The following is a 12,753-nucleotide window of genomic DNA, read 5'->3' on the forward strand; positions in this document are numbered from 1 at the left end:
ACCCATTGTAATCTGGAATCTAAAGGAATAAAAGCATCTGCTAAATAAATAAAATGAATACATGTAAATTTGCGCACGGTGGAGTGGTATTCCTAGTCCTTAACAGGCACGCCAGCTGTCTTAGCTTTAAGCTGCCCAGTGGGGCTGACAGCACATGGTCTCAGTGGAGTTTTCACTTCCAACAGCTGAAGGTTATTAACCCCAGTTCAAGGTTGGGGGGGCGCTTGGACCAGCGGCGCCGGTCAATATTTAAACAAGTCTCATCCACGAGAACCTCTGGGACCGCATAACAGAGCCAATTTCACAACTGACCAAACCCTAGTTAGGCCTCCCTGTGACTTACAAATCTGCAGGAGTGGAGGATCCTAGAAAGGCTGTGTAGGTTGGTGGTACTACAAAGCACATCTGTCATTCTTTTCTTTCAGAATAGAATTGATGTCATTGTCTATTGAAATTAATGTGAGGACTGAAAATATTCAGTCCTCACAACTCAAAATATTCTTTATATTGCCTCGAATTAGCACTGCAACAGTAAAAGCCAACAAAGCTGATGCAGATGGCTAGGATAGCTTGGATGTCTCAGTCAGTACTGTTTTATATGCAATGTGGTTTTGTTGTGGTATAATTTAAGGGACATGTTTATAGAAGAGCAGGCTCGGTTGTCCCAGTGCGGTGCTTGACTATTACAGGGACAGCCCTGTTAAGGAGAGAACTCGAGGAATGTTCCCAGGTCTGAGTTCCCAACATCAAGCTTTGCTATAAACAAGCACATTTTCACCCATCACATCAGGAATGTCCTGTTTCTGCATTGGACTCTGTCCCACCGCTATCTACTATTGGCAATAAATACAGCATATCAATCCATAAAAACCCTGGGATGTACATTTTAACTATACTCCCAGGATCAGGTACACCCATTTGTCTTGTGAGATTTCATTTTTGCGCTTCAACACATCTTCAGTGTGAGATCTGCAGATTAGCAGTCCTATCAGTGTACCATGTCACCTTCTCAGGGTTCCTGTACGCAGTACTGAAATAAATGTGAAACACGAAATAACATGCAACTGCCGTGTTTCATTTCCCATTTTGATGAAGCCTATTTTGCATAATGTCTCTACAATCACAATGGAATTCTAACCCTTGCAAATAGACAGCTTGTTGGTATGATGCTTTTTACATTTCAAACCCTTTATATTTGTTTATTGTAACTGACTAGTGCAGTGCCTGTGTTGCAATCAGTGATGTTGATGTGACACACACACAAACATATTGCTGGAACTATAATTGATTCTCGCATTGACATAAGACACGGACAACCAGTCGAGAGAACTTTCTTAAGAACATTATTCGTGCTGTATGCTCGTTTGCGGCTCACTATATCCATGCCTCAAGAAACCGACCGAGGAGATGGCCCGAATCATGCATTCGTATGCATTCGGTGAATAAGATGTCGCTTGATATATTGTCCTATCTTTATTTAGATCTGCCTGCCTGCCTGCCTGCCTGCCTGCCTGCCTGCCTGCCTGCCTGCCTGCCTGCCTGCCTGCCTGCCTGCCTGCCTGCCTGCCTGCCTGCCTGCCTGCCTGCCTGCCTGCCTGCCTGCCTGCCTGCCTGCCTGCCTGCCTGCCTGCCTGCCTGCCTGCCTGCCTGCCTGCCTGCCTGCCTGCCTGCCTGCCTGCCTGCCTGCCTGCCTGCCTGCCTGCCTGCCTGCCTGCCTGCCTGCCTGCCTGCCTGCCTGCCTGCCTGCCTGCCTGCCTGCCTGCCTGCCTGCCTGCCTGCCTGCCTGCCTGCCTGCCTGCCTGCCTGCCTGCCTGCCTGCCTGCCTGCCTGCCTGCCTGCCTGCCTGCCTGCCTGCCTGCCTGCCTGCCTGCCTGCCTGCCTGCCTGCCTGCCTGCCTGCCTGCCTGCCTGCCTGCCTGCCTGCCTGCCTGCCTGCCTGCCTGCCTGCCTGCCTGCCTGCCTGCCTGCCTGCCTGCCTGCCTGCCTGCCTGCCTGCCTGCCTGCCTGCCTGCCTGCCTGCCTGCCTGCCTGCCTGCCTGCCTGCCTGCCTGCCTGCCTGCCTGCCTGCCTGCCTGCCTGCCTGCCTGCCTGCCTGCCTGCCTGCCTGCCTGCCTGCCTGCCTGCCTGCCTGCCTGCCTGCCTGCCTGCCTGCCTGCCTGCCTGCCTGCCTGCCTGCCTGCCTGCCTGCCTGCCTGCCTGCCTGCCTGCCTGCCTGCCTGCCTGCCTGCCTGCCTGCCTGCCTGCCTGCCTGCCTGCCTGCCTGCCTGCCTGCCTGCCTGCCTGCCTGCCTGCCTGCCTGCCTGAAATTGTTTAAAAAATGTTAAGGCTTCGACCAGTGCTGCTCAAGCAGAAAGACAGGGTCAGGGAGAGAAAGAGATATATTTGTTAGGCATTGAAGAAAGAGTTGGAGAAGAGGACAGCATTCAACATGCTGCTGTGAGAGAGCCAGCTAAAGCAACAGATGAGGTGGACAAACGTGTAGAAACAGGCAGGTAAGTAAGCAGGTCTCAGGACAAGGGAACTCATGTGAAGGTGTGAATCACAAATTACTAAACAAAGGAATTATTTTGACCCCCCCCCCCGTCAGACACGGGCCAACCGACCCCCACAAATTGCTTTCTAACACTGCTGATATATACTGAAATAAAGTATCCACTTTGTATTGTCTTTCTGTTAGTTAGCTAGCCAGCATTTCATTCATAAAGATAGCTTTTGAATGAAGCGAAATAAATGTTATGCGAGCAGTCAGCACTTCTCACCTAGCCATTTTGTATGTTGAAAAACTGATACTCAAAAATGTGCTTCTAAATGAAAGTTTACCCAAAAAACATCTTATTTGTGAGTTGCCAATTGAAAGGTTGTCCAGCAAGTAGGCCAAGTCCTCGTTTGATGATTACCAAAGCAATGGAAAACAAATCTTGTCTATATATCCTATAGGCTAAACTATAGTGGGTTGTATGTGTAGTCTACACAGCAACAATTGTAGCTAAAACCTTCATTTGATCTTGATAGGCTAAGCATTCTGTTGCAAATAATAAAAATAAACCAACTTTATATTAATTAAAACTACTTCAGCATAATAATGCACCTAAAATACAAACCTGAGAAAGGGCAGCAATCGCTATCGAATCAACAGACATGTGCAATTTAACTAGCAGGGGAAGAATACAAACAGCGAATATCACCAGTTAACTTGATTTAAATTTGCAAGAACTATAGACTTATACAATAACAGGCTTAAATGAACTGACAACATAAGTTATACGACTTACAGTTCTCAAGGACACACACACACACTCTCTCAACTGCAGTGTGAAGCACGTGTCCGTGCAATTCTCCGACATGCACTCTACAATCACTGCTGATAGACGGCCTAACATTTTGTACAGGCTGATTTCTGATACCGTGGCGGCATAAATTTAGCCACGGAGGAAACACTGCACTTTATATTATCAATCCAGGTTAAGAATACCAATGGAGGCTGCGTTGGAAATCATAAATCAAACTTTTCAGCATTTTGAGTGAAAATTTCATCTGCATTTGTACAGTTGTAATTCGTGTGCACCGGGCTGGCCCTCGCAGCGGTAGTGGCCACTCTGTCCATTCGCGCACCTCACAGTTGCGTATTGATCAGACAAGAAGACATGCTTTTCAACTAGATTACTATTGATCAAAACAGAACGAGGGTTCGGCTGTAGCCTACTTGAAACATACTATTGAGAACATATTAGCTGACATGCATTGCACGCGTGATGAACACAGCTTTTTTTTTCTTCATCGCAGACTTTTTTTTGGCCTTTGGCGCTCGGGATTTCTCATTGGCGCTTGGGAAAACGGCTTTGGCGCGCACCAACATTTTCTCTATGCAGGAAAAACCCAGGAAAAATATGTATTCAGACAGTGGCAGTGTAAAAAGGTATCATAGTTCTACAAAAATAGTAACTATCACCAAATATGGACATATGTACGTCTGTTGGCATTTGCAATGGCCACCTTGTTTGTTTAGACGAATGGTTTACATAGTACCTTGTAATCCCAGAAGAGTCTTCTCCTCAACCTCAGCTGTTGGCTCACCTCAGCCTCCACTTGTCTCCAAGAAGGTTGGAGGCAGCTGGAGCCAACATGATGGATTGGGGCACCAACAACAGATGAACATATAGAATATGATATAAACACTCCATCAAGCTCCAGTCAAGAAATTATTAAGCATTCAATAGTCTTCCATTGCCTTGACCAGCCTCAAGTTCACTGAATCAATCAAAATAATGTGACACTTACTTTGTAAGACACATATACTGTCCAACCATGACTAGCACCTGTTTTAAGTATCAATGCACAGAATGGCCATAACTAGAAGAATCACTGTCTTTAAAACACTATACAACAGTGCTTCTCAACTGGTCTAAACTCAAACAGGGTTCCTGTTAGGCTGGAAGGTGGCATGTAACTGTATAACTCGAGACGGCTATCTCCTCTGTGTCTCACGGTGAATGTGTGAGCCTTGAGCACCTTTCAAAATAAAAGCACACCAAGTTTGGTAACTACAAAATAAATAAAAGTTATATTTTTTGACGGAGCCAAAGCAAACATCCCTCTCAACACCAGCTCGCAACCCACTTTTGGGTCGCGACCCACCAGTTCAGAAACACTGCTATAGAGCCACAGTAATACCTGTCAACATTCCTCTACATGTATGTTTAGGAACACAGACTTAAGATTTCCTCTACTGTCTAGGGATGATTGAGTAAGAGTGGCCTGCATACACAGGCCCACACAGGTGAGTCAAGGTCCCCACCCACTCATTCCAAATGTCATCAATGAGCACAGAGCAACAAAAGGATTTGGAACAAGTTTCAGTCTTCTAACTGCCTGACGTGGCTGCTGAGTTGCTGATGAAATTCACAGACACTTCCGTGACACCACAGGCCTTCTCTCATGGGCCTTCCTCTTTTGTGAATGAAACGTGTGGTTTTACACCACAAGTACGCCAACACTTTTTCTGCTACTCATTTACTGACAAACTGCACTCAGTTGTGCTTCAAAAAAGTATGTGACATTGATCATGAGGTATGCACCATTTCCTTTAGAATGGATATCTGAATAGTGAATCACAAAGAAGCTCTGCATCAGAGAAAAGAGGTGGAAACTAGAAACACAATCCACGCTCCAACAATAATGCAAATACAGCTGGAGCCACTCTATTGAAGAGTAAGAAGATCTCCTGAGGGAGTGTCGGCATGGGAACACAAAACAGCCGGGTTGAATTTTAGTACGATGGAAGACAGATGTTCAGACATGCTCCTCCTAAAAACTCCAGTCACAGTCACACCTATTTTGAAACACCCCTCTACAATAAAAAAACGTTCAGGTTTTTATTCCTTCCTTCTATTTTCTGTAGAATACTCCTTGATGTCTTCTTCCAATGTTCATTGTTTTTAGTTTGTAAAAGGTTTATTTGACTTCAAAACAGAGTAATGTCTGTGGTCTAACTTAATCCTACAACATACAACGCTACAACCATTTGTCTTTAGCAATCCGTATCTCCTACCATCTATACTTTTCCCTAAAAGTTGTTCTCTGGGGCTACTTTATCCCTAGAGCTTTTCCGTTTGTAAACTTCAAGCCATATTGCCCTGACACTGTCCCCGTAAACTCCAGCAGGCCAACTGTTTGCATATATTTGGTATACGCATTGGCATTGCACAGTGCAGGATGCATGAGGAGTTTAAATAAGACTGGCATTAAACAACTTTATAGTGTATGGCATTTTATCCTGTGTATTGTAATCAGATTGTATTGAAATGTTACAGAATGATAGTAGTCATTAGCACTTCCCACACACTTACCTCCCCAACTCTTCACCAATTTCATAGAAGTCCTCCACTTTCTGTTGCTTGAATACATCCATGCCTAATGTCCTCATTGATGTAGATTATTTCCTCATAAACATGTAACACAGATGTCTGAGTGTCTTCACTCTTTCCTTCTGTCTGTCTATCTCTCCCTCAATTCTCCTTTAGTTCAGGCCTGTGAAAATAGATAACAGTTAACTCAAGTTCCTGTTCAGCTCTGACTCAAGTATTACCACATGTCCCTGCTTGCTCTACAGCATTCCATCTGAAAACAGCAATTGTACCTTGCTACCTCAGTTCTCATAGGTTCTTTAGGGGATCAAAAAAGAGACACCTTGGCCCAGTGCCTGACCATGTAAGGTCTACCAAGTCTGCCTTTCACAAGTCTAAATGCTTACAAGTGGCACAAATACTAGGTAGTGAGTAATGACAGTTGATATTACAGTGAACTTTGTTGTCTAATGAGTAGCACTAGCTAGTTTAGCTGTAGCCTACTTTAGGGATTATGGTATTTTAGGTTGTAGCCTACTAAACTATGTAGGCTACAGTAAACAGCCCAAACTAAGAAAAAAAAACTTTTTTTAAATAACTTCAAATAGATCCATTAAGATAAATATTTTTTGTTAAAAGATGTTCAATGTTGGTAAATGGTCAAAGATCCGAATATCATTCAGTAACTTACAACTAAAGTTACACCGAGAGGCCACACACTGACACACTACCTAACTAATTCTCAGAAACAGGTTACCAAAATTAAGGTGTCTTACCGTATCAAAATAAATAGTTTTTAGAATAACGACATTCTTTCTCTACTTCTCTCAGTCTCAAGAGAAGTGACGTCTGGTGTGCAAGCAAGGGTTCTGTGCAGTCTTCTTGGTTGGAATCAATTTCCTTCATTTTGTTCAGCGTACACTTGTTTCAACACAACTGCAACTCACGCCATCTACAGGCAGAAATCACGTGACAGTAAATAGCTCTGTGAAGCTCTTGAGTTGACTTCGCCGGGTACTGTGAACTATGGCTCCATTAGATACCAGTGTAACTGTATCATTGTTCATTGATAAACACCAAATCAAATCCAAATTTTATTTGTATAACACTTTTTACAAGAAATGTCACAAAGCGCTTTACATACGCCAACCCAACTTAAACCCTCACGGAAGACAAGGAAATCTCCCAGGAAAACTAATCTATTAATTGAAGGAAACTCTTTCTCTGTGTGTGTGTGTGTGTCACCAGATCAACCAGAGTCCCATAAATGTAATATTTTCGGCCTAAATAATTGATAACAAAATAATGACTCTTGTTTACACAGTCCTGTACATATGTATTTGCAACCATGTTCTTAATTGAAACTTTTTTTTTTATCGCTAGTTTGCTACGCTAACGTTCCATTGTATGGAAGCAAAATCGTGACCAAAATTCAAATGAAAATGCATTTCCAGAAATGCATTTTCATTTTAAGAATGTGGCTGCATTATTTGACTCATAAATGAAATTAGTAATCAATCATCCTATTTGCATTTTAATTTTCTTCTTTGAGACTGCTCATTCTTTCACTTAATTAAAAAGAAAACGAAAAAGGCATTTGAAATTTAATTTTCAAAATATGCCCCAGCAAATAGATACCAAAATTCAATTTGAAATGTAACATTTGAAAATGAAAATGCATTTCCAGAAATGCATTTTCATTTTAAGAACGTGGCTGCAAAATCGTGACCACAATTCAAATACAAATGCATTTCCAGAAATGCATTTTCATTTTCAAGATTGTGGCTGCAAAATCTAGCCTGGCTCTGCCCTCCTACGTACTTCCGGTCAATTTGGATTTCGCTTCAGTAGTAGGTCTGGGAGCTAGGCTCTGAAGTCGGTTTCCAGAAACAATTTTTTTTAGGTCCAATCAGCGAACAATGGGAGTGGCAGAGAACGATGACGTTAATGTGGTGCACTAGCTTGAGTAGTTCAGTAATGGCGGAGGAGAAAGATGCAAGCGAAACTATTCTGCGGTTGTGGCAACGTTGCTGAATATCCATAGGTTAAAGCCGGAGCAAGAACATTCCTTGCTGAGTTTTGTTGGTGGCCATGATGTTGTGGGCCTCCTCCCCACGGGGTTCGAGAAAATATTGATTTTCCAGCTACGGCAGCTAGCTCCGTTACAGTGGTGGTGAAAGGGTTGGCTAAGGCGAACACTTGCGATTGGTTATGGCAACTCAGAGTGGCTCTGGGCGGATCCAATAGTTTTAAACTTCAACAGAGGACCCGCCTTCAAGGAAGTTAACGTTTGTCAATGGAGAGATCCCAGACCCTCTGTACAAATGAAATGTACGAGGGTCTGGTTAGGACCAGGCTAGTTCTTTGCGGGCTGAACACGAAAATGAAAATGCAATGTCCCCTCTGTTTTCTTTTTGATTATGGCATAACACGTGCAGTCTTAAAGAAGAAAATTAAAATGCAAATAGGATAATTGATTACTAATTTCATTTATGAGTCAAATAATGCAGCCACATTCTTAAAATGAAAATACATTTCTGGAAATGCATTTTTATTTGAATTTTGGTCACGATTTGCTTCCATACCATTTCTGATTTGCACAACGTCCCACATTTCTCACTCACAAGGCATTGTGTGTAAAATGTGTTGTACATATCTTTTTAGGAAACAGTTGTCAACAAAAGGGACAGTCCTAAAACCTTAATATTTGTTTTTCTTTACAGATGTTTGTGGAAAGAGAAGACAGCCAGTTAACAAAGACCTGCTCCAAATGGCATAACCTTTTGAGCTTTGGCTATGAAAATTAAGTGTGTACTGAATGCATGTTAATAAATACATTTGACTGATTTTCAGTGGAGGCCTTTATCAGTGGGTGTAATTTAACAAAAACCTATTAGAAAATTAGAAATCAGAAATTCATTTTCACGGTGTTTGCTGAAAAAGAAAGGAATGTGCTAAGAAAATAAATATTGATCAAACAGCAGTAAACTGAGCTATATCTGTATCAAACAAAGAACTTTTGGGAGAAAAAGTTGTTCTCAGACTCAGACTGTTCAAACCATTACATGTAATCTCCCTCAAATCCACCTCTGAGGTGGGATCAGGGTAATCCTGATTTTTAGGATGAAACTGATCCAGATTTCCCACTAAAGTTTTGAAATACTCAACAGCAGTCTTTTATCCGGATCAAAGGCAGGATTGGATTCCCGAATCTGAATCTTCAGGATCAGATTTGCTTTGAAATACAATTTTTTAGGATCTGATCAGGATTTAATCCAATCCAGGAGGATTAATCCTGTGGGATCATTTTGAAATACCGGCCCCTGGGCGCCACATCCTCGAGACGAGGCAGGGGCACAGGGCAGGACCGAGGCAGGGGCACAGGGCAGGAGCAAGGCAGGGACACAGGGCAGGGCCGAGACTGGAGTCGGGGTAGGAGCCAGGTCTTGGTACCCTTCCGCAGGCCTTATGCTGCACACTTCGGCTCCACCGAGGGCAAGACGGGTCCCTATGAAAGGGTTGGGGGGACTCGCCACAGGGTCCATTGTTGGTCTTATCCTTGTTACGGTGTGTAGTGGGGTATGACCCAAACACAGGAGTAGCCAGAAATTCCCTCAAAACAAAGGGTTTATTCTTTTAAACGGGAAAACAGACAGGGTACTCACGGTAACAAGGGTAAGAACCAGACAAAGACTGGACACAAAACAGGAACCTAAATACACAGAACCAAACAAGACACAGGTGGACACGATGAGACAAACGAGACCTGAAACCACTCAATGAGACACAGGTGAAGATTAGGGCAGGGTAAAAACCATAAACGGGGGGCACGGCTGTGGTATTTTGGTATCTCACATACTTATTGTTATTTTTTTGGATTGCCCAATTTCTTCATTTTTATGTAACTTTTTCAACAGCTTCATGTGAGGCTGCAACATAGCCTATCACCATTCCCTCTTGCACTTAGGGAAATTATAACAGAACCCTGATCCCTGATCATTCTACACTTCACTCTTAGTATTTCGAAGTGTAAATGAGCAGCAACAAATATATGCTTTTTAATCTATGCTATCTTCATAAATAATAAGTATGCTTACTTATTTAAAATATAACGTAGGTAACAGCAAACAAATGAAGGGTACATAATCATTTGCATAAATGTAGGCTAGCATTGATAATTTTAGAATAAATGTGGAGGTTGAACAAGTACTTCAGAGATGACACAAAAATTTCAATGGTGATCTGAGAAATAAAAGTACCAAAACCACTGAGTGGTTGCACTATCTACAATTCCAGAAATCTGTGTATGTCACCAACATCAGCGTGGGAACTGTGCCCTATCTATAATTAATCCCTATCTATAATATATAATCTGTGTGGGTGTGCCACCAATTTTATCACGGCACTATGCACTAGTTGAGATAAAATGGAAGAAACTTTGGGAGGAGCAATTCGGTGAGGGATCCCCTTCTCCAAATATGCCACTAAACCTCCTCAATTAGCTCTTGTGGCATATGCATACATTTCTAAGAACAAGGATAGAAACATGAGCACATAATACAATAACACATTTATTGGATAACCACATAGGTATAAAATATCCTGATACATTGTTGTACAAATATGGCACTGAACAATTGTGTAACATTCAATTGAATATAGTGATATATTGGACAAAGATAGATTGTTGCTATGGATAACATCAAAGGACTTTCACACAGGCCTACTATCTTATTTTAATGAAAAAAGCAAAGATTTATGGTAAAAATATAGGACTATAAGATAACTACAATCATAGTAAACATGCATAGTAACTGGGGTGCAGAAATGGATATTTAGTTATGAAGTCAAGAACAAATGAAAATAAATCCTGTTTTAATATAAATTGAAAGAGGATTTCTTTTTTTACCATGGTAAGGAGGGTTATAGAGATGTGACCCAGCTTGAAACTAACCAACTAGCCAATACTGCCTCTTAGAGGTGAACAAGTGAACTGACATGACAGGCCTTAAAACGATAGTTCCTAGTTATAGTGCCATAGACACAATCCAAGTTTAACACTGAGGAACGTACCCAAATTGTCTAAACAAAATCATGGACACATTTGGTCAATCATTGTCAAAATGTCAAATAATGGGAAGGAAAGGTGAGTGAAAATTAAGAGTTAACATAGTAAATTCAGTCCCCATTATGTTTGCAGTTGTGAAAGTACCTGGAACCGGTGTGGTTCCAGGGAGGCTACTATTCCTTTACTTCTTCCATCAGTAATACCAAGAAACCCTGTGGAAATTGTGTCAAAGTGATTCAAGTGCTTGACAGACATAAGGAATCTCCTAGAGTGTGATTCTTACTCAGGAGATAGTAAACAGTAACATAGAAAAGTCTAAAACATGCCAGTAAAGTTTCATCTTAAAAGCTATTGAATGTTTTATAATTGAAAATACAATCTCTCCCTCCACTAGGAAAAGCTCTCTACTCCAAAGACTCTTTCTTTAAAAATACTGATAGCAAAAGTCTGAGCTTGCAAACACATTGTAATATGGAACTGAACATACTAAACATAATTATGTTTGGTATTTCAACCTCTTAGCTCTCAGTCCCTTGACAAAAACACAAACAAACAGACATTTACAAAAGATGGACGGAATACTGATACAAAAACAGTTGGGTAATAACATTTTGGTCCACAGAGCTACATGAAAAGCAGGCTGCCAGCTTCACCTCTCAAGCAGTAAACAGCATGCAATTGGCTTGGCTTGCAAGACATGTTGTACCCAACACTATAGTCAAAAACGTAAACTCCTCTCTCCTTGTTTGGTTTGTACTGTACATTAGCTTTTTTGAATCATTGCCAGCTAGCTAGTTGTCTTCCTCATCCTCACTGATGTAGGTCCTTCCATCCATAGTGCTCTCCCTCTCCCGGAGGAAGGTCTGTCGGATGGCCTCCAGCTCTGTTAGCTCCAAGCGGACCTTCTCCAGATGGAAGGTGTGTCTGTTCTGGATCTGCCTCAGAGGAAATGGGTTCATGTCCACAAAGGCCATGTTCATCAGCTTTCTGCAGGGAGACACAAAACAAACCTTAATGGGAACCTGCCATGTATCGTTCCACGGCCTGCTGGTGGGCTCGTTCAGGATTGTTGAGTACTAAGCTATGCAACGCACAAAACAACTCTTTACATTGTTAAGCATGCCATATATCGTTGGAAAGCTAACCATTTCAAAATACAGTCACAACAGCAGGAACAATCAATGTCTTTGTCTGACCACCAACATGTCAACAAACTAAAACAAAACCGAGACGACTCCCTTATCAAGCCTCACAGTAGTCCACTTATACATAACATCCCAACAAAGATAGTCTGGTTACATTGTCAAAGGTCCAAACGATCCAACCAAGTAAATGATTTTGTCAAAAACAACATCCATAAATAGCCATGGACTCTTGTTGCATCATTCTAAATTCACCACTGAAGCAGTCATTCTCAATTCTCATAAAATTGGTCATAACTTTGGTTCCCTTATGAATATTCCAAAATGTTTTATGTCAATGGCTGTTACACTCTGACCTTTAGATTGACACCTCATTTGACCCTGTCCTTAGCCTTCAATAGCCAACGAGTGCCTCAATGAAGGTGGTGCGCCATTACCCCCCCTCTCCTTTTTTCTTTGTCAAAACAAACAAGATTAACATGGTAGAATGGACATAGTTGATGGGAAACCATTCACCCAGAAGTTTCATACAAAACCATGCAAATGCATTGAATACGCTATTAAGGAGCTAAAAAGCAGTTTAAAGCAATACAAAACTGAACATCTCCAAATCTGATTCTGAAGCCAAAATCTTTTCAGTACATCATGTTTAATTCAGTGCCACACATGACAGTGCTTATATTTCAGCCTAAAACGGGTCA

General features: G+C 42.1%; 2 protein-coding genes across 9 annotated transcripts in view; both read right to left on the bottom strand.

The window, feature by feature from the left end:
• dapk2b (death-associated protein kinase 2b) overlaps positions 1–6,807 on the bottom strand; it is a 32,558-nt gene extending 25,751 nt beyond the window's left edge. For 2 of the 6 annotated variants that reach the window (XM_084672049.1, XM_084672047.1), the window contains exons 1-2: positions 6,619–6,807; positions 5,846–6,026 (exon numbers count right to left, since the gene is read on the bottom strand). In XM_084672049.1, the coding sequence (XP_084528175.1) occupies positions 5,846–5,922 (77 nt within the window). In that variant the 5' untranslated portion in view covers positions 5,923–6,026; positions 6,619–6,807. The remainder of the gene's footprint in view (positions 1–5,845; positions 6,027–6,618) is intronic. The other 4 variants (XM_084672050.1, XM_084672048.1, XM_084672051.1 and 1 more) reach the window with 3 other exon arrangements.
• A 3,593-nt stretch (positions 6,808–10,400) lies between these two features.
• Positions 10,401–12,753, bottom strand: part of tbc1d2b (TBC1 domain family, member 2B) — a 133,830-nt gene continuing 131,477 nt past the window's right edge. For all 3 annotated transcript variants that reach the window (XM_084672046.1, XM_084672045.1, XM_084672044.1), the window contains one exon: positions 10,401–11,897. In XM_084672046.1, coding sequence (XP_084528172.1) covers positions 11,702–11,897 — 196 coding nt within the window. In that variant the 3' untranslated portion in view covers positions 10,401–11,701. The remainder of the gene's footprint in view (positions 11,898–12,753) is intronic.

This window comes from Hypomesus nipponensis, chromosome 14 (assembly GCF_054491055.1).
Source record: "Hypomesus nipponensis isolate SF chromosome 14, ASM5449105v1, whole genome shotgun sequence".
Classification (NCBI taxonomy): Eukaryota; Metazoa; Chordata; class Actinopteri; order Osmeriformes; family Osmeridae; genus Hypomesus; species Hypomesus nipponensis.